Genomic DNA, 22,921 nt, shown 5'->3' with positions numbered 1-22,921 from the left:
CCTCGTCATCAAGCCGTGTGATGTCAGTGGGCGAATCAAAACCTGCCACGTGGTGCACATGCTCATTCTCCTGCCTCTGAGACATAGAGGCGGGATCTGTGGCTTCACAAGATGCAGGGATAACGAGATTCTTGCTGCTTCCCTGAGTAGCTATCCTCTGCAGTCTCCTGGACCTTCGGCGCTGCTGAGCAGGAGAGCTCGTGGCAGGCAAGGAATGGGAGACCACATCATTCCTTGCAACAGGGGAGCCACGAGGTGTAACAGTCCTGACCATTTCCAGATGGAAAAATGTAGGAGGGAGGTGAGGAAGGAAATTCATTCCAAGAAATTGCAGAAGAATTTGTGGAAAAAAATAAACACAATATCCCGTACATAGCACTAAATACATTGGCCACCGTCTGTCTGATCCTCCTAGGTCATTAATGGATCATCATAAACATCATAAAATTGCACGCAAGCTGGAGAAAACAAGGGAAGGAACCGGCCGAGACCCTCAAAACTTTGTATGTTTCATAATTAATATACCAAGTGTCATCTCACCTTTATAAGCCACAATCAACACGGCCGGAAATTCAGCATCTCTGTATTAGAGCATTCAAAATGAAGAGGGATTGTAATAAGAAGATACGAAGATACTAAAAGGGAACCAAACATCAGGATTTTCGTGTATAAGGTGCAGCCAGTGCAGTACTGGCACTATCAGGCACATTGTGTACATACCATTAGTGGGCAGCTCGGGTGTTTAGGCAGCGAAATCCAAGTTTATAAAGTTTGAAAATTCATCCACCTTTTAATTGACGTGTGTACCTCTGCTGATAATATCAGCGGGAGCGCGCGCGGTCACAACAGGACTGGAGAACAGCTGATCTTACCGATTAGCTGTAGCAGACGTCTGCTGCAGTTAAATCGGTAAGATCAGCTGTTCTCCAGTCCTGTTGTGGCACCGCGCGTGCAACCGCTGTCACAACGAGATCTGAAGAAGCGAGGGCGCATGCGCCGCCCTCTCAGACACAAAACTGGGTAATGCAAGCTTCAGAAACATGGCGCCGGAGATAAGCGCTATGCACCAACTCCGACGCCGTGTAACTGAATAGAGAAATTTGCATACAGCCAGAGAGAGGGAGGAACAGGCGTCGCGGGGGGGGTCATCATGTGCAGAACCCGCCCGGATATTATCTGGAAAGGTGCACACGTCAATCAAAAAGTGGATGAATTTTCAAACTCCATAAACTTGGTTTTAACAGCCTAAACATCCGAGCTGCCCACTAATGGTATGCACACAATGTGCCTGATAGTGCCAGGACTGCACTGGCTTTACCTTATATACCAAAATCCTTATATTTGGTTCCCTTAGGCCCAGTGCGCACTGGAAAACGGAATTTTCTTAAAGGGAACCTGTCATCAGAAATTTTGCTTTAAACCTAAAAGTTTCCCCCTCTGCAGCTCCTGGGCTGCATTCTAGCAGGTTCCTGTACTTTTTGTGGCCCCTTTTAAACCAAATTAAATACTTTATAAACTTGTACCTTTTGCTATGTAAATTTTGTAAATCGTCCATGGGGGCGGGCTCTCTGGTGACCGTTGCTGTTTCTCCAGCAGATTTACGCCGCCCCCCAACGCTGAATTTCATATCTCAGGACGCCGTCCCTGGGCGCCCGTGGTCCCGCGCATGCGCTGTGCGACTGTAGCGGGACTGTGCCCTGTGTGCACGTGTGACCGCTGGTGACGTTTTGCGCAGGCATGAGGTTATGGGCGGCGCTGTGAGTGTCATTAGCAAGTGCCCGCCCATAACCTCATGACCGCACTTTCCCCTCTTCCTCCAGCGTTCTGCGCAAGCGCTTGCTGGCCAGATGACCCGACGTCACCTCTTTCCCATCTTGCCCTGCTGCAGGGTAAGATGGGAAGGAGGTGACGTCGGGTCATTTGGCCGTTGAGCGCTTGCGCAGAACGCTGGAGGCAGTGGGGGAAAGCGCGTCCACAAGATTATGGGCGGGCACTTGCGATGCAATCACAGCGCCGCCCATAATCTCGTGCTTGTGACACAGCAACGGTCAGCAGAGAGCCCGCCCCCATGGACGATTTACAAAATTTACATAGCAAAAGGTACAAGTTTATAAAGTATTTAATTTGGTTTAAAAGGGGCAACAAAAAGTACAGGAACCTGCTAGAATGCAGCCCAGGAGCTGCAGAGGGGGAAACTTTTAGGTTTCAAGCTAAATTTCTGATGACAGGTTCCCTGTAAGAAAATTCCGCAGGGTCTGAAAGATTACCGCACCCACGGTAAAAAACCGCGGTAAACCGCACCCAAAAACCGCATGCGGTTTGCTGCGGTTTTACCGCGGTATTGTTCGCGGTATTGCTGCGGTTTTGCCGCATGCGGGATGGTACATGTGCTTTAAATGCATTGAATGCAATAAAGCACATTGAAGAAAAAAAAAAAAAAAAAAAAAGTAATTTCCTTCTGAGATAGATAGATAAATAGACAGATAGAAGACAGATCGTAGAATAGATAGAAGGATAGATATAGGGATAGAAAGAGTCCCTGTGAGCACACGCTGCATTTCTCCCGGCGCTAGTGTGTTCACATTACCGGCCGTGGGAAATGCCCTGTGGTTACCTCTGCTGTCTCGCTGCGAGGCTACATTCAGCAGTGTGTCAGTCGCGACTGAATGCAAGCATCGCAGGACAGGGATTACGCTGGAGCTGTGTGTTTGGAAGGGGTTAATAAAGGGGTGAACCAGGGACTTTTTTGTGTTTTATTTAAAATAAAGTATTTTTCGGTGTGTGCGTTTTTCCACTTTACCTACAGGTTGATCATGTCAGCTGTCACATAGACGCTGCCATGATCAAGCTTGGACTTAGTGGCGGCGATACGCCGCCATTAACTCCTTATATTACCCTGATTGCCACCGTATCACGGCAACAGGAAGAGACGGGGACACTCCTGTACTGCCGCATAATGGATGCGACAGTCCCGGGTAGCTGCGGGCTGATATTCTCGGCTGCGGGAGGAGGTGGGGGGATATTAACCCTGCCCCTCGCCCTCCCCAGCCTGAGAATACCGGGCCGCCGCTGTGTGCTTACCTCGGCTGGGCGGTAAAAATCCGGCGGAGCCCACGTGTTTTTTTTTCTATATGTCCGTTTGCTTTCTATGTGTATTCTATATGTCTGTGTCTGTGTGTCTAATATGTGTGTGTTTACTCTCTGCACCGCTTCCTCTTCCTGTCATAATGACATCATTTCCCTGCAAACCGCAGGGCAGCGATGAACATTACCGCACGTAAACCGTGAAATCCGGCAGGGAATAACGCAGGAAAACGCAATGAACCGCACAGAATTTGCTGCCTGCGTTATTCCCTGCGGGATTTCATGATTACATGGCAGTCAATGGAGTGAAATCCCGCAGCGATGTGCGGAAAAGAAGTGACATGCAATTGTTTTTGCTGCGGGAATCCCGCAGCAAAACACGCAGCTGTCAAAATCCGCCTAGTGCGCACAGCATTTTTTTTCCCCATAGGTTTTGCTGGTGATTCACTGCAGAGATGTTATGAACATTTTCTGCAGCGAAACATGCAGCAAAACCGCAGGAAATCCGCGGGAAAAAATGGCAAGTGCGCACAGGGCCTTAGAGTTCCAGCGCATGCAAGTAGCGACACTTAGGCTCTGTGCGCACTGGGAAATGAAATTTCCTTGCGTAAATTCCGCATGCTCTCAAAGATTACCGCACCCGCGGTAAAAAACCGCGGGAAACCGCACCCGAAAACCGCATGCGGTTTGCTGCGGTTTTACCGCGGTATTGTTCGCGGTATTGCCGCGGTTTTGCCGCGTGCGGGTTGGGATGTGCTTTATTGCATTCAATGCAATAAAGCACATTGAAGAAAAAAAAAAAAAAATACTTTTAATTCTGATAGTAGATAGACAGAAGAATAGATAGACAGATAGATAGATAGACAGACAGACAGATAGAGGGATAGATAGAGGACAGATCGCTACATTTCCCACGGTCGGCAGTGAGTTTACATTACCGGCCGTGGGAAATGACCGGTAATTACCTCTGCTGTCTGCTGCTTTCAGCCTGTGTCTGTGACAGTCGCGGCTGGATGTAAGCAGCGCAGGACGTCGGACCTGTGGATTATGTCGGACCTGTGGATTATGTCGGACCTGTGGATTATGCCGGAGCTGTGTGGATTACGCCGGAGCTTTGTTTGGGGGGGGTTAATAAAATGGTGAACGAGGCTTGTTGGTTTTATTTAAAATAAAAGGATTTTTCGGTGTCTGTTTTTTTCACTTTACTTACGGGTTGATCATGTCAGCTGTCACATAGACGCTGCCATGATCAAGCCTGGAGTTAATGGCGGTGGTCCCCCATCACCATTAACCCCTTGTATTACCTTGCCACCACTGCTACACGGTGGCAAGAAGAGCCGAGGACACTCCGGTAGTGCCGCATATTGCATGCGACAGTGCCGGGGCAGCTGCGGCTGATATTCTCGGCTGCCGGAGGGGAAGTGAGGCGGGGGACATTACCCCTGCCCCTCTCCCTCCCCAGCCTGAGAATACCGGGCCGCCGCTGTGTGCTTACCTCGGCTGGAAGGTAAATATACAGCGGAGCCCACGTTCTTTTTTTTCTATATTTCCGTTTTCTTTCTATGTGTGTTCTATGTGTCTGTGTCTATGTGTTCTGTGTCTGATGTCTGTGTTCTGTGTCTGTGATGTGTTTGTGTTTACTCTCTGCTCCGCTTCCTCTTCCTGTAATGACATCACTTCCCTGCAAAACCGCAGACAAGCGATGCACATTACCGGAGGTAAACCGCGAAATACCGCAGGGAATAACGCAGGAAAACGCAGTGAACCGCACAGAATTTGCTGCCTGCGTTATTCCCTGCGGGATTTCATGATTAACATTGAGTCAATGGAGTGAAATCCCGCAGCGACGTGCGGAAAAGAAGTGACATGCACTTGTTTTTGCTGCGGGATTCCCGCAGCAAAACATGCAGCTGTCAAATTCCGCCCAGTGCGCACAGGATTTTTTTTCTCCATAGGATTTGCTGGTGATTCACTGCAGAGATGTTATGAACATTTTCTGCAGCGAAACATGCAGCAAATCCGCGAAAAATCCGCGGCAAAATCCGGTAAGTGCGCACATAGCCTAAATCCACTTCAGCCAGGATTTTGTTTTCTGAATCACACATACTTTGGCCATTTATTTCAGAGCGACAATTAAGTTTACAGAGTTAGCAAACACTATTTCAAAGGATCCGGAAAGGTGTTAGGCTACATGCGCACACTGCAGTTTTGTGGTCACAAAAAAACTGCACCAAAACTGCACTTTGTCCCAGAGAACCTGGACACGTAACGAAAAAAAACAAAAAAAAAACAACCCCAAAACGCTTGTAACGATTGTGTTTTTGGTGCATTTGTTAATTCTAATTTTGATGCAGGTTTTTTTGTGAAAAAATAGTGATTGATGGAGCGGACTGTGAAGACCAACAACCGTGGGTTCAAAGGCACCCGAAGGGGTCGGACACTTAGGAAATTAAAAAAAAAAAAAAAATTAAAATATATAGAAAAAAAATAATAAAGTGAGCGAGATTTACTTAGAGTCACCGGTGAGGCTGTACACTGCTCCCGCAGGCGCTCATTCTTCCGGGCTGCTCGTTAGGCTCATGCATATGCACTGCTTCCCCCACCCACTGGCGTCTGTGATTGGTTGCAGTCAGACAGCGCCCCCAGCCTGCGTTACAGCCTGGCGCTCCCAATCACAGACCTGGTCTAAGGATCTATAGTGCACAGTAGAAAAAAATAAAATGGAGTCCTTCCATATAATGATACCCAACACAGATAAAGCCCACAGCTACAGGCTGCAGGTCCCAGACATGCACCTATCCTGGCTGCATATCGGAATAGGAGGAACCGCATGTCTTTTTTCTTTTTTTTTAAATTATTTAAATAAAATTAGAAAAAAAAAAAAAAAAAAAACGGTGTGCAGTTTACCCCCAATTTTGCTAACCATCCAAGATAAAGCCAGACAGCTGGGAGCTGGTATTCTCAGGCTGGGGAGACCCATGGTTATTGGGAGCCCCCCAGTCTAAATATGGCAGCCTGCAGCCGCCCAGGATTGTCGCATCTATAAAGCAGTGAATATGTATGAGCCTAATGAGTGGCCACAAAAGAAGAACAAGAGGCCGCGGGAGCAGTGGGAAAGTTGCGCCAGTGATCAGTGAATATGAAGCACTTGCTCCTACCCCTTTTGCGCTTAGATTATATGGGGATAGTCATCCGGCCAGATAACAGGGATTAATTCCTCACCGACCCAGAGTCGGCAGGGGATTGATTTGGGACTCATCCAAATCACTAGTGAGAAACACAGGGACTAAGCGCAAAAAGATAGAACATGCTGCAGTTTGTCAGAAGTTTGTAACAAAACTGCAGAAAAAAAAAACAAAAAAAACTGCAACATGCGCACAGTAAATTTGAATTCGCATAGACTTTTCTGGGAAGTCAAAAGTGAGAACTTTCTGACAACAAAACTGCACCAAAAAACACAGAACATGCATATAGCCTTAAACTCCAGAGACAGGAACACACGGCGGTGTACAGATACCATAGAAAGCACAGGCAGTGTACGTAGTCCACCATATGTGGGCACTCCTCCTGTGTGCTAAAAACCTTAGAGTATTATCAGTAGGGGTCTCAGGACCCAGACCACCATAATGGTCTGCTTACTATTTAGGATAACGTCACAATTCTGTTTTTTCGCATCAGTCACAATGCGTTGTATGACAGATGGGACTGATGTGTTGTAAATAAATAGTGTCACAATAAAGGCAACGGCCACAGACATACAATATGCCTCCTAATGAATATTATATATATGTGTGTGCGTGTAATATATTATATAAATATATATATATATATATATATATATATATATATATATATATATATATATACATATACATACATATACATATATACATATACATATATACATATCATACTATGAAGAAAAAGACATGGATCGCACATCCCAAAAATACAATGATCTAAAGCCGCTTAGGCAAAAATTAAATAGAACATGAGGTTCTTTTGTTACCATTCTGATCAGATTGTATTAAGCCCACTGCCACGTCACGGAAAACCTCTTGAGTGGGTCCCTAACCTGACCTTTTTGTGTGGCACCGTGCACTGACCACCGCCGCAGCGACAAAGCGCCAGCAGGGCGGGCGACCTGGTGCCTCACAGCACCCATGCTGCAAGGCAAAGCCCCCAAGGCTCCAGGCCGCGCCGCCCCACTGACACCACAACACCACAACAGCAGCCACCACACAGCACCAGCACACAGTGAGAGGAGCTGTGCACTCACCTCCCACTGGCTCCCATATGTGAACTGGGAGCAAAAAGAAGGCTGACCCCTCTTGCAGTCTCCTGCTGATTAAAATCACCTGTGCCAAATGGGGAGAGTGCAGATCCAAGCAAAAAAAGAGGGGGATAGACTGATATAAATACCATACTATGAAGAAAAAGACATGGATCGCACATCCCAAAAATACAAGAGGTTTGCCGTGACGTGGCAGTGGGCTTAATACAATCTGATCAGAATGGTAACAAGAGAACCTCATGTTCTATTTAATTTTTTGCCAAGCGGCTTTAGATCATTGTATTTTTGGGATGTGCGATCCATGTCTTTTTCTTCATAGTATGGTACATATATACACACACACACACACACACACACACACACACACACACACAAACACACACACAAACACACACACAAACACACACAAACCCCTTCAGCCCCGGGGCACTTTCTGTTTTTCTGTTTTTGTTTTTTGCTCCCTTCTTCCGAGAGCCTATCTTTTTTATTTTTCCGTCAATCTTGCCATACGAGAGCTTGTTTTTTGCGGGACAAGTTGTACTTTTAAATTAAACCATACGTTTTACCATATGGTGTACTTTAAAAACAGCTAAAAAATTCCAAGTGTGGAAAAACTGCAAAAAAAAAGTGATGGCACAATAGTTTTTGGGATGTTTTATTCACGGTGTTCACTATATGGTAAAACTGATGTATCTATGTGATGCCTTAGGTCGGTGCGAGTTTGTATACACCAAACATGTATTGTGCATTGCTATATATTTATCCCACAATTGATGGAACCCAGCTGAGACACTGAATATGTTTATGTCTGTGAGTCAATTTTAGCTTTGATATAATAAAGGTTATTTTATATAAATTTGGGGTTAAAATACTTTTTTGAAATAATTTTTGCCCCCCTGTACATATCTAATTGTATATGGAAAAAAAAAACAAAAAAAAAAAAAAACAACACCAAACATGTATACAGTCATGGCCAAAAGTTTTGAGAATGCTACAAATATTAATTTTTTACAAAGTCTACTGCTTACGTTTTTCTAATGGCAATTTGCATATACTCCAAAATGTCATAAAGAGTGATCAGCTTAACAGCAATTACTTGCAAAGTCAATATTGGCTAAGAAAATGAACTTTAACCCCCAAAACACATTTCAACATCATTGTATTCCTGCCTTAAAAGGAGCAGCTAACATTGTTTTAGTGATTGTTCCATTAACACAGGTGTGGGTGTTGATGAGGACAGGGCTGGCGATCAGTCATGATTAAGTAAGAATGACACCACTGGACACTTTAAAAGGAGGCTGGTGCTTGGTATCATTGTTTCTCTTCAGTTAACCATGGTTATCTCTAAAGAAACATGTGCAGCCATCATTGCTCTGCACAAAAATGGCCTAACAGGGAAGAGTATCGCAGCTACAAAGATTGCACCTCAGTCAACAATCTATCGCATCATCAAGAACTTCAAGGAGAGAGCTTCCATTGTTGCCAAAAAAGCTCCAGGGCGCCCAAGAAGGACCATCAAACGTCAGGACCGGATCTTAAAACTGTTTCAGCTGCGGGATCGGACTACCAGCAGTGCCGAGCTAGCTCAGCAATGGCAGCAGGCTGGTGTGAGTGCTTCTGCACGCACTGTGAGGCGGAGACTCTTTGAGCAAGGCCTGGTTTCAAGGAGGGCAGCAAAGAAGCCACTTCTCTCCAGAAAAAACATCAGGGACCGACTGATATTCTGCAAAAGGTACAGGGAGTGGACTGCTGAGGACTGGGGTAAAGTCATTTTCTCAGATGAATCGCCTTTTCGATTGTTTGGGACATCTGGAAAACAGCTTATTAGGAGAAGAAGAGGTGAGCGCTACCACCAGTCTTGTCTCATGCCCACTGTTAAGCATCCTGAAACGATTCATGTGTGGGGTTGCTTCTCAGCCAAGGGAATCGCACCACTCACAGTCTTGCCTAAAAACACAGCCATGAATAAAGAATGGTACCAGAATGTCCTCCAAGAGCAACTTCTCCCAACTGTCCAAGAGCAGTTTGGCGCCCAACAATGCCTTTTCCAGCATGATGGAGCACCTTGCCATAAAGCAAAGGTGATCACTAAATGGCTCATGGAACAAAACATAGAGATTGTGGGTCCATGGCCTGGAAACTCCCCAGATCTTAATCCCATTGAGAACTTGTGGGCAATCATCAAGAGACGGGTGGACAAACAAAAACCAACAAATTCTAGCAAAATGCAAGCATTGCTTATGCAAGAATGGACAGCTATCAGTCAGGATTTGGTCCAGAAGTTGATTGAGAGCATGCCAGGGAGAATTGCAGAGGTCCTGAAGAAGAAGGGTCAACACTGCAAATATTCACTTGCTGCATTAACTCATTCTAACTGTCAATATAACCTTTTGGTACTCATAATATGATTGCAATTATATTTCTGTATGTGATGTAAACATCAGACAAACACAATTAAAAACCAGAGGGCAACAGATCATGTGAAAATATAATTTTGGTGTCATTCTCAAAACTTTTGGCCATGACTGTAGGTTTACTTGTATCTAAGGGGTTAAAAAAATTCACAAGCTTGTCCAATAAAAGTCGCGTACGGTTTGAGCCATTTTCCGAAACCCGTAGAGTTATTTTTTGGGATCTATGGCTCAGTGACGGCTTATTTTTTGCGTCTCGAGCTGACGTTTCTAATTGTACCATTTTTGCGCAGATGCTACGTTTTGATCGCCTGTTATTGCATTTTGCGTAAAACTTGCAGCGACCAAAAATGTAATTTTGGCGTTTGGAATTTTTTTGCCGCTACGCCGTTTACCAGATTAATTGATTTTATATTTTGATAGATCGGGCATTTCTGAACGCGGCGATACCAAATGTGTATATTCATTTATTTGTTAACCCTTTAATTTTCAGTGGGGGGAAAGGAGGGTGATTTGAACTTTTAGGTTTTTTGTTTTTTTTTATTTTTTTTTAAAACTTTTTACTTTTTATTTTATTTTACTAGTCCCCCTAGGGGGCTATAGCGATCAGCAATCCGATCGCTCTTATCTATCTGCTGATCACAGCTATACATCTGTAAACAGCAGATACAGTCACTTCCTGTTTCCCTCTGCTCCGGGCCGAGGGAAAACGAAAGTGAAACATCATAGTTGCAGGCGACATCACATGACCCTGTGCTACGATGGCAACCACCGAAAGTCACGTAAAGTGAAAATCTTCACCGCGCGTATATACATCTCACTGCCAGACTTTGGCAGCGAGATGTAAGGGGTTAATGTTACAGGTGGAATGCGATTCCACTCGTAACATGCAGGCACACATTATATATATATAAATTGTGTGTGTGTGTGTGTGTGTGTGTGTGTGTGTGTACATATATACACACACACACACACACACACACACACACACAGAGTACAGACCAAAAGTTTGGACACACCTTCTCATTCAAAGAGTTTTCTTTATTTTCCGGACTCTGAAAATTGTATATTCACATTGAAGGCATCAAAACTATGAATTAACACATGTGGAATGAAATACTTAAAGTGTGAAACAACTAAAAATATGTCTTATATTCTAGATTCTTCAAAGTAGCCACCTTTTGCTTTGATTACTGCTTTGCACACTCTTGGCATTCTCTTGATGACCTTCAAGAGGTAGTCACCGGAAATGGTTCTCACTTCACCCTGTGCCACTGTGAGGTTTAATAAGTGGGATTTCTTGCCTTATTAATGGGGTTGGGACCATCAGTTGTGTAGTGCAGAAGTCTGGTGGATACACAGCTGATAGTCCTACTGAATAGACTGTTGGAATTTGTAGTATGGCAAGAAAAAAGCAGCCAAGTAAAGAAAAATGAGTGGCCATTATTACTTTAAGAAATGAAGGTCAGTCAGTCCGAAAAATTGGGAAAACTTTGAAAGTGTCCCCAAGTGCAGTGGCAAAAATCATCAAAAGCTACAAAGAAACTGGCTCACATGACGACCGCCCCAGGAAAGGAAGACCAACAGTCACCTCTGCTGCGGAGGACAAGTTTATCCGAGTCACCAGCTTCATAAATCTCAGGTTAACAGCAGCTCAGATTAGAGACCAGGTCAATGCCACACAGAGTTCTAGCAGCAGACACATCTCTAGAACAACTGTTAAGAGGAGACTTTGTGCAGCAGGCCTTCATGGTAAAATAGCTGCTAGGAAACCACTGCTAAGGACAGGCAACAAGCAAAAGAGACTTGTTTGGGCTAAAGAACACAAGGAATGGACATTAGACCAGTGGAAATCTGTGCTATGTTCTGATGAGTCCAAATTTGAGATCTTTGGATCCAACCACCGTGTCTTTGTGCGACGCAGAAAAGGTTGGATGGCTTCTACATACCTGGTTCCCACCGTGAAGCATAAAGGAGGAGGTGTGATGGTGTGGGGGTGCTTTGCTGGTGACACTGTTGGGGATTTATTAAAAATTGAAGGCATACAGAACCAGCATGCCTACCACAGCATCTTGCAGCAGTGTGCTATTCCATCCGATTTGCGTTTAGTTGGACCATCATTTATTTTTCAACAGGACAATGACCCCAAACACACCTCCAGGCTGTGTAAGGGCTATTTGACTAAGGAGAGTGATGGGGTGCTACACCAGATGACCTGGCATCCACAGTCACCAGACCTGAACCCAATCGAGATAGTTTGGGGTGAGCTTGACCGCAGAGTGAAGGCAAAAGAGCCAACAAGTGCTAAGCATCTCTGGGAACTCCTTCAAGACTGTTGGAAAACCATTTCCGGTGACTACCTCTTGAAGCTCATCAAGAGAATGCCAAGAGTGTGCAAAGCAGTAATCAAAGCAAAAGGTGGCTACTTTGAAGAATCTAGAATATAAGACATATTTTCAGTTGTTTCACACTTTTTTGTTAAGTATTTCATGCTACACGTGTTAATTCATAGTTTTGATGCCTTCAATGTGAATCTACAATTTTCAGAGTCATAAAAATAAAGAAAACTTTGAATGAGGAGGTGTATCCAAACTTTTACGTGTGTGTAATAAATTTATATAATGTATATATATACACACACACACACATATTATATATACACACACATTATATATATAAATTTTTATATATATATATATATATATATATATATATATATATATATATATATATATATATATATATATATATATATATATATATATATATATATATATATATATATATATATATATATATATATATATAATACACACATGCATACATACATACACACATACACAGTACAGACAAAAGTTTGGACACACCTCATTCAAAGAGTTTTCTCTCACACACACACAATTTTTTTGTACTCTTTGAGGGGTACATGTTTTCCATAGCGATCTACTTATATGGCTTATACAGTCATATGAAAAAGTTTGGGCACCCCTATTAATGTTAACCTTTTTTCTTTATAACAATATGGGTTTTTGAAACAGCTATTTTCAGTTTCATATATCTAATAACTGATGGACTGAGTAATATTTCTGGATTGAAATGAGGTTTATTGTACTAACAGAAAATGTGCAATCCGCATTTAAACAAAATTTGACCGGTGCAAAAGTATGGGCACCCTTATCAATTTCTTGATTTGAACACTCCTAACTACTTTTTACTGACTTACTAAAGCACTAAACTAGTTTTGTAACCTCATTGAGCTTTGAACTTTATAGGCAGGTGTATCCAACCATGAGAAAAGGTATTTAAGGTGGCCACTTGCAAGTTGTTCTCCTATTTGAATCTCCTATGAAGTGTGGCATCATGGGCTCCTCAAAACAACTCTCAAATGATCTGAAAACAAAGATTATTCAACATAGTTGTTCAGGGGAAGGTACAAAAAGTTGTCTCAGAGATTTAAACTGTCAGGTTCCACTGTGAGGAACATAGTAAGGAAATGGAAGAACACAGGTACAGTTCTTGTTACGCCCAGAAGTGGCAGGCCAAGAAAAATATCAGAAAGGCAGAGAAGAAGAATGGTGAGAACAGTCAAGGACAATCCACAGACCACCTCCAAAGACCTGCAGCATCATCTTGCTGCAGATGGTGTCAATGTGCATCGGTCAACAATACAGCGCACGTTGCACAAGGAGAAGCTGTATGGGAGAGCGATGCAAAAGAAGCCGCTTCTGCAAGCACGCCACAAACAGTCGCCTGAGGTATGCAAAAGCACATTTGGACAAGCCAGTTACATTTTGGAAGAAGGTCCTGTGGACTAATGAAACAAAGATTGAGTTGTTTGGTCATACAAAAAGGCGTTATGCATGGAGGCAAAAAAACACGGCATTCCAAGAAAAGCACTTGCTACCCACAGTAAAATTTGGTGGAGGTTCCATCATGCTTTGGGGCTGTGTGGCCAATGCCGGCATCGGGAATCTTGTTAAAGTAGAGGGTTGCATGGATTCAACTCAGTATCAGCAGATTCTTGACAATAATGTGCAAGAATCAGTGATGAAGTTGAAGTTACGCAGGGGATGGATATTTCAGCAAGACAATGATCCAATACACCGCTCCAAATCTACTCAGGCATTCATGCAGAGGAACAATTACAATGTTCTGGAATGGAAATCCCAGTCCCCAGAGCTGAATATCATTGAAAATCTGTGGGATGATGTGAAGCGGGCTGTCCATGCTCGGCGACCATCAAACTTAACTGAACTGGAATTGTTTTGTAAACAGGAATGGTCAAATATACCTTCATCCAGGATCCAGGAACTCATTAAAAGCTACAGGAAGCGACTAGAGGCTGTGATTTTTGCAAAAGGAGGATCTAAAAAATATTAATGTCACTTTTATGTTGAGGTGCCCATACTTTTGCACCGGTCAAATTTTGTTTAAATGCGGATTGCACATTTTCTGTTAGTACAATAAACCTCATTTCAATCCAGAAATATTACTCAGTCCATCAGTTATTAGATATATGAAACTGAAAATAGCAGTTGTAAAAACCAAAATTGTTATAAAGAAAAAAGGTTAACATTAATAGGGGTGCCCAAACTTTTTCATATGACTGTATGAGATTGGATATACTTGGTGAGCACAATTAAGTAAAAAAAACCTATGCAAATCAGGTGGGTGGTGCACTGGGGGTGTGTCCATGCACCCGGACTGATTCATCCAAGTACATGACATGCCCCCTTGTGCACCACCAATGTTAATCAGGCTGGCGGTGCACTTCGACTGCTACTTCCAAATAAACGGAGACGCCCCCAGTGCACCACCTGCCTCATTTACATACAATTTCTCCATTATTTTTTTTGAGCCCAGAAATTGTTGCTTCCTAGTGAATGTTTACTTCTATACAAGGCAACACCTCCACTATTTGCCGGCCGTACCTATAATTTCCCGCTGGATACTCCTCGAAGGACGTTTAATATTCTGATTTACCGAGATTTAATGTTTTTCCTATCACGGTTGTACAGAGGAGCCGTAAATGCTGGAGTGTTACGGTCTTTCCTGCCGAATGACAGCATTTATTAACGCCTTTCCATAAAATCCTCTCCACTGAATTCCCTCGAGGGCGAGACGATTTGAGCCAAACACGATTGATTGAAGTGATTGCAATTAAAAAAAATATATATAGAAAAAAAAAATAAAAATAATAAAAATTAGAAGGAAAGAAAAACCCGAACTGTAAAGCAGGTTTGATATAACTGCTAACAAAAATTAAATTAGAAATTTAATTGCGTTTTTCTGGTAATGTTCATTTAATTAACTGTTGCTACCTAATTAATTTGGAATTATTAACAAAAGGCCAGTTAACTGAACTATGAAAATTTAACAGGAGGTGATCGCCGTCCCTGATATATTTGGCTGCCCCCGTGTAAGTATAGGTCACTGAATACGATATTAACACGCCAGCAATATTACATTTTCCTCCAAGTATTATTCAATTGTATCGCAATAAAAAGGGATTTTTAAAGCTTTTTACTCCAAAGTCAGTCAAAGACATTGGATGGAAAGTATATAATCTGTCAGCTGTTATAATAGTAATTACTAATTCTAGGAAGGAGCAGTATAAATGCTTCTAGTATACATAAAAATAAAAAAAAAAAAAAAAATTTTAAATTATATTATATAATATAATATAATATAATATAATATAATATAATATATATATATACACATACATACATACATACATACATACATACATATACACATACATACATACATACATATACACACACACACACTAGAAGGTGGCCCGATTCTAACGCATTGGGCATTCTAGAATTTATTGTGTAGTTAATGTATGATTTCGTATGATTTTTTTATTATATATATTTATATTGTTGTGTGTAGTTACCAAGTGTTTGTGTAGGGCGCTGTAAATGTGGGTGTTGTCTGGGTGTGGGGGTGTGTGAGAGCGGTGTTTGTGTGTTGCGTTGTTTGTGGAGCGCTGTGTGTCTGCAGAGTTGTGTGTGCGGGGTGCGTGTGTGTGTTTTGGGGGAGTAGTCCTGGGGGGAGGGGAGTCTAATAGGAGGAGTAGTCCTGGGGGGATAGAAGTCGAATGGGAGGAGTAGTCCTAGGGGGAGAGGAGGATAATAGGAGGAGTAGTCCTGAGGGGAGAGGAGGATAATAGGAGGAGTAGTCCTGAGGGGAGAGGAGGATAATAGGAGGAGTAGACCTGGGGGGAGAGGAGGATAATAGGAGGAATAGACCTGGGGGGGGAGAGGAGGATAATAGGAGGAGTAGTCCTGGGGGGAGGAGTCTAATAGAAGGAGTAGTCCTGAGGGGAGAGGAGTATAATAGGAGGAATAGACCTGGGGGGGCAGAGGAGTCTAATAGTAGGAGTAGTCCTGAGGGGAGAGGAGTATAATAGGAGGAATAGACCTGGGGGGGAGAGGAGGATAATAGGAGGAGTAGTCCTGGGGAGAGAGGAGGATAATAGGAGGAGTAGACCTGGGGGGAGAGGAGGATAATAGGAGGAATAGTCCTGGGGAGAGAGGAGGATAATAGGAGGAGTAGACCTGGGGGGAGAGGAGGATAATAGAAGGAGTAGACCTGGGGGGAGAGGAGGATAATAGGAGGAATAGTCCTGGGGGGAGAGGAGGATAATAGGAGGAATAGTCCTGGGGGGAGAGGAGGATAATAGGAGGAATAGTCCTGGGGGGATAGAAGGATAATAGGAGTAGTAGTCCTGGGGGGATAGGAGTCTAATAGGAGGAGTAGTCCTGGGGGGAGAGGAGTATAATAGGAGGAGTAGTCCTGGAAGTAGAGGAGTATAATGGGAGGAGTAGTCCTGGGGGGAGAGGAGTATAATAGGAGTAGTCCTGGGGGGAAAGGAGTCTAATAGGTGAGTAGTCCTGGGGGGGAGAGGTGTATAGGTGCCCAATGTATGCGGGGGGCGTGGCACAGATCGTGTTGTGCATGCACTCACCAGTCTCTAGGGGGCGCTATTCTCCATCTCCCTGGACATCGGATTAGTCTATAGGCCCTTTTTTGAGAGCTTACTGGCCAATTACTTCCCCGTGTAATAAAGAATACATTGCTGCACAGCATGAACAAAGTCCAATAGCAACATGTCCGCTTACTGCAATAGGTGTATCAATAAAGGAGATGGCGAACAGAGGGAAAACCAGCAAGTCTGAGGATAAGACGGGTCATCACATGGATCTACAACATGAGCAGATGGTGGAGCCCTCCAAACAGCAAATGAAGTAGGCCGGGGCCACATGAGGATTACTGCGATCCCCTCGCATGACACTCTGCTCACGGTGGCAGCACAGCAGGAGCCAAGTGTCATGCGAGTGTCCCTGCGACTGAGGTCCGATCGTGCGAGCGGACCTCAGCTGCGGGGGACGGGCCGGCGCTGAGGAGGGGGGCGGCCCGGCGCTGAGGGGGGGGGGGGGGGGGGGGGGGGGAGGGCCGGAGCTGAGGAGGAGAGGGAGGGATTTATCTCCCTCTCTCCTCCGTTGCCGGCTATTCCCATTCTCGCACTGCACTCGTGCAACACCGGTGTACCGCGAGTGCAGTGCAATTTTTCTCTCGCCCCATAGACTTTAATGGGTGCGAGAGAAACAAGGATCTCATTGCACCCGCAGCATGCTGCAATTGTTTTCTCGGTCTGATTAGGGCTGAGAAAATTTCCGCTCATGGGTGCCGACACAGGCTAATATTGGTCCGAGTGGAATGCGATTTGTTTTATCGCACTCCGCTCGCACAGATTTTCATGCCGTGTCTTAAGCCATATAGTCTAAGTACTAAGACACAGGGGAGTCTCTAACTGGGCATTAAGAGGTCTAAGGAGATGATGACACAGACACAGTGGCAACCTGTAAATCATGTTGTGGAGCACAGCAATGGACGGTGGCCGTCGTAGAAGGTCGCAGAGCCCGTCCAGTAACAAGTCATTTTACAATAAACATAAATAGGACACGTCTTCTAATCATTTTTTAAGTCATTTTTCAGGAGCAGACCACATCACACACTTACTCAAAGACCTCCTTGGGTGTAGTGATGGGCGAACCCAAACTGTAAAGTGGACCCCGAACACGGACTTTTCACAGGGAAGTTCATGTCACTGTTCAGATTCAGTCGTCCAGATTAAAAATTAAAATAAAAAGTAAAAAAGGAAGCAAGATGACAACTATAAGCAGGACAATTACCAGGTCCGGTCATTAAATCTTCTGAATATTCGCTGCTTCCCCCCTTTGTGATAGTGTCTGTGATTGGTTAGAGTCCTGCTTCCCCTGCCCACCTCTGTGCCGGAGTCTGATAAGTTGCCCCCACAGTCGCTGTCTGGGTCACCAAAGTGGAGTGTCACGGTTTCTAATGTAACCACACACTATGACCTCAGGATGTAGTAGAGCCGGGATAGTCGTATAGATTATGTCGGACCTGCAGAGTTGCTTTGGGGATAAATTGGAGAATGAGGGTGCTTGTTTTTATTAAATGATTTTTCTCTGTGCTTTTTTTTTTTTTTTTTTACTTACAATATTAGTAATGAAAGCGAGTCTCAGACTCCCCCCATTATTAATCCAGGTTTTCATGGCTTCTGTGATTTCTTGAGAAATCACAGCTGTTATTAACCCTAATATTAATATTACCCCAATTGCCACCGCACCAGGGCAATGGGGGTGAGCCGGGTAAGCACCAGGACTGGCACATCTAATGGGGTGGCTGAGGGCTGATATTTTTAGGCTGAGGGGGGCCCAATAACCATGGGCCTTCCCCAGCCTGAGAACACCAGCCCCCAGCTGTCTGCTTTATTATGGCTGGGTATAAAAATTGGGGAGGGGACCGCAAGTCAATTTTTTTAAAATGATTTAAATAATTAAAAATAAAAAACCATGTGGGGTCCCTCGTATTTTGATACACAGCCAAGATGAAGCACACAGCTGGGGGATGCAGCCTCTAGCTGCCTGCTTTAGCTGCAATGGGTATCCAAATATGTCACAACCTATGTAATTTTTTCCAATTTATTTTAGAGACCCAGACAGCTAGTGTCAAGGCAACAAATCACAGATGCCGGCAGAGGGTGGGGGGCAGCCTGACTGCAACCAATTACAGATGCTGTAACAGAGCGAGGGGGTTGGAAAGCAGTGAATATTCATAAGACTTAATGAGCGGATTTGGAAACAGTGCAACAGCCACACAGAAACTCGGCAAGTATAATGGTCCTGCTTAATCACCATTTTTCTTTTTTTTGCAGCTCCCAAACCCTTACTAAAATTTTATAGCACTTAAGTTCGGGTCCCCATACACTTATATGACGTTTGGGGCCCAGGCTCAAGTCCGATCCTGAACCAGAATATAATATATATATATATATATATATATATATATATATATATATATATATATATATATATATATATATATATATATATATATATATATATATATATATATATAATTTTTTTGTTTTAAAGCTCAGCTGGACCCGGCGAACCGAAACGTCTGCAGGTTGCCAATCTCTACTTGGGTACATACCCTTAGTGGTTGCCCATCTGTCACGGAGGACAGCAGAGTACAGCCAATCCAAGTCCAATAAGCAGAATTTTAATAATAGATACGAATGCATTTTGACACCAGAACTGAAAGCCTTTTTGTTCATTGGCATCTCACAGTCTGGGATACATGCCCATAAATGCTAGAATAATTATGTAGAAATCACAAAATAAATATGGAAATAAGGGTTATAATATCAGCTGCCAGATGGGGAAGGAGACCAATTTGGTCAAAAGACTTATTCCAACCGAGCATATTAGCAGCAGCACTACTAGGGGCATTTTTTTTTTTTTAATTAAATTGATATTAAATATTAATTTATGCTATTTTATAAGGAACAAATATTGATAAATAGGATATTTTTGTGCTAGAAACTCTAAATTACTTTAAAACTGCACAATTGATATGGATATGATTTTTTAGAAGTCAGAAGGCAATTTCTGCAAAAACAAAAAAAAAAGTAAAGATCTCTGTAAAAGAAAAAAAAAAAAAAATATCTTAAAGCATCAGACGGTGGAGAAAGAGCTGCAGACAAATTCCTACCTGTCAAAGTCTCCACGACCGTCCATACCTATGCGCAAAAAATTGATACCTGGCATTTTGGAGACACAATAGTAGAGTGAGGGTTCCTGACGGCCGGCACTTATACGACAATAGATGTACAAATTCCACTTGTGAGCGCCCGGCTTCCATCAGTGGCAGCGCACACAATGGGCTTTTGTCTGCCTCTGAAATCCTCACAATCTGTGGGCCTGTCAGGAGATAGTTTAGTGCTCCGCACGGCGCTGACTGATGGCACGCGGGCCGGCTCCGGTCATTGTTCTATAGACAGCAGCCTGCCTGGTGCCATTTGTGCTGGAGGCCTTTAATGGAAAGTCGGTCCGTGATCACCGCTGACCCGCCCCGGAGAAGGGACGTAAATCTCCTCAATCAGTGACAGGCAAGAAAGTCAAGGACGGCCGGTGCATGAAAGGCAAAAATCAAGAACGGAGGACAAACCCACGTTGTGTTCTGAAGAGATGTGTCTGCAGTGAATTAGGGGCCATCATTATCGCTGCATATCACACCACGCAGTCAGCACGGAGAGATTTACGCTAGAGTCGGTCCATCGGCTGAGACAGGAACCCTGAAAGCAGTCTCCAAGCAGAAATGTAGTATAGTGCTCCTGATTAGCTATGTTACTTACCTCATGTGCAGGGCACTAAAGAAGCCTAGGTATCCATGGTTACGGCCACTAGCAACTGACGTCACTATATGAATGGTCATAAATAGGGATGATCAAATACCTCAAATATTCGGCAACGCCCATATTCGCCGAATAGGTCGCCGCTATTCGACTATTTGCAAATATTCGATGCGCAATCTAATATATAAAGCTCAGTGTGTGTGTGTGTGTGTGTGTGTGTGTGTGTGTGTGTGTGTGTGTGTGTGTCCGATAAAGGAATCCGCACCGTCGCATGTACAATCACGAAATTTTGCACAGACACTCCATGTGACTCAGGGAACGTCATAGACTATGTTTGGGAGGGAAAATTTAACCCCACGCTTTCCAGTTACGCTACAAAAATCCTGGAGCCATTAAACTGAATGGAGCTGGGAACTGCAAGCTATAAATAGCTACTGTCAGTGGTTGCTATAGGAACAAAGAAGGGAATTTTGTTACTTACCGTAAAATTCCTTTTCTTCTAGCTCCTATTGGGAGACCCAGACGATTGGGTGTATAGCTACTGCCTCCGGAGGCCACACAAAGCATTACACTAAAAAGTGTAAGGCCCCTCCCCTTCTGGCTATACACCCCCAGTGGGATCACTGGCTCACCAGTTTTAGTGCAAAAGCAAGAAGGAGGAAAGCCAATAACTGGTTAAACAAATTCACTCCGAGTAACATCGGAGAACTGAAAAACCGTTCAACATGAACAACATGTGTACCCGAAAAAACCCAAAAATCCCGAAGGACAACAGGGCGGGTGCTGGGTCTCCCAATAGGAGCTAGAAGAAAAGGAATTTACGGTAAGTAACAAAATTCCCTTCTTCTTCGGCGCTCCATTGGGAGACCCAGACGATTGGGACGTCCAAAAGCTGTCCCTGGGTGGGTAAATTAATACCTCAAGTTAGAGCTGCAAAACAGCTCTCCCCTACGAGGAGGCAACCGCCGCCTGCAGGACTCCTCTACCTAGGCTGGCGTCTGCCGAAGCATAGGTATGCACCTGATAATGTTTGGTGAAAGTGTGCAGACTCGACCAGGTAGCTGCCTGGCACACCTGTTGACCCGTAGCCTGGTGTCGTAATGCCCAGGACGCACCCACGGCTCTGGTAGAATGGGCCTTCAGCCCTGATGGAACCGGAAGCCCAGCAGAACGGTAGGCTTCAAGAATTGGTTCTTTTGATCCATCGAGCCAGGGTGGCTTTGGAAGCCTGCGACCCTTTGCGCTTACCAGCGACAAGGACAAAGAGTGCATCGGAACGGCGCAGGGGCGCCGTGCGGGAAATGTAGATTCTGAGTGCTCTCACCAGATCTAACAAATGTAAATTCATCTCATACCGATGAACTGCATGAGGACAAAAAGAAGGCAAAGAGATATCCTGATTAAGATGAAAAGAGGATACCACCTTCGGGAGAAACTCCTGAATGGGGCGCAGCACTACCTTGTCCTGGTGGAAGACCAGGAAAGGAGCCTTGGATGACAGCGCTGCTAGCTCAGACACTCTCCAAAGAGATGTGATCGCTACCAGTAAAGCCACTTTCTGTGATAGTCTAGAAAGTGAAACCTCCCTCAGAGGCTCGAAGGGCGGCTTCTGGAGGGCAACTAGTACCCTGTTCAGATCCCATGGATCTAACGGCCGCTTGTACGGGGGTACAATATGACAAACCCCCTGCAGGAACGTGCGCACCTTAGGAAGCCGTGCTAGACGCTTTTGAAAAAAGACGGATAGCGCCGAGACTTGCCCTTTAAGGGAGCCGAGCGACAAACCTTTTTCTAACCCAGATTGCAGGAAAGAAAGAAAGGTAGGCAATGCCAAAGGCCAGGGAGACACTCCCTGAGCAGAGCACCAGGATAAGAATATCTTCCACGTTCTGTGGTAGATCTTAGCGGACGTGGGCTTCCTAGCCTGTCTCATGGTGGCAACGACCCCTTGGGATAATCCTGAAGACCCTAGGATCCAGGACTCAATGGCCACACAGTCAGGTTCAGGGCCGCAGAATTCCAATGGAAAAACGGCCCTTGGGACAGTAAGTCCGGTCGGTCTGGTAGTGCCGACGGTTGGCCGACCGTGAGATGCCACAGATCCGGATACCACGCCCTCCTTGGCCAGTCTGGGGCGACGAGTATGACGCGGCTGTAGTCGGATCTGATCTTGCGTAGCACTCTGGGCAAGAGTGCGAGAGGTGGAAACACATAAGGGAGCCGGAACTGCGACCAATCTTGCACTAAGGCGTCTGCCGCCAGAGTTCTGTGATCGCGAGACCGTGCTATGAAGGTTGGGACCTTGTTGTTGTGCCTGGACGCCATTAGGACGACGTCCGGCCTTCCCCAGCGGCTACAGATTTCCTGAAACACGTCCGGGTGAAGGGACCATTC

The 22,921-nt window shown here is 44.5% G+C and overlaps 1 protein-coding gene across 1 annotated transcript in view; it reads right to left on the bottom strand.

Annotated features, from left to right (window-relative positions):
• The window catches only part of MRPL39 (mitochondrial ribosomal protein L39), a 124,234-nt gene extending 104,324 nt beyond the window's left edge, over positions 1–19,910 (bottom strand). The window contains exons 1-3 of the mRNA XM_075333394.1: positions 19,885–19,910; positions 19,727–19,781; positions 19,324–19,483 (exon numbers count right to left, since the gene is read on the bottom strand). Of these exons, the coding sequence (XP_075189509.1) occupies positions 19,324–19,483; positions 19,727–19,781; positions 19,885–19,910 (241 nt within the window). The remainder of the gene's footprint in view (positions 1–19,323; positions 19,484–19,726; positions 19,782–19,884) is intronic.
• Between the last annotated feature and the right edge of the window lie 3,011 nt (positions 19,911–22,921).

This window comes from Anomaloglossus baeobatrachus, chromosome 2, assembly GCF_048569485.1.
Source record: "Anomaloglossus baeobatrachus isolate aAnoBae1 chromosome 2, aAnoBae1.hap1, whole genome shotgun sequence".
Taxonomy (NCBI): domain Eukaryota; kingdom Metazoa; phylum Chordata; class Amphibia; order Anura; family Aromobatidae; genus Anomaloglossus; species Anomaloglossus baeobatrachus.
This window is presented reverse-complemented; position numbering and strand designations above follow the sequence as displayed.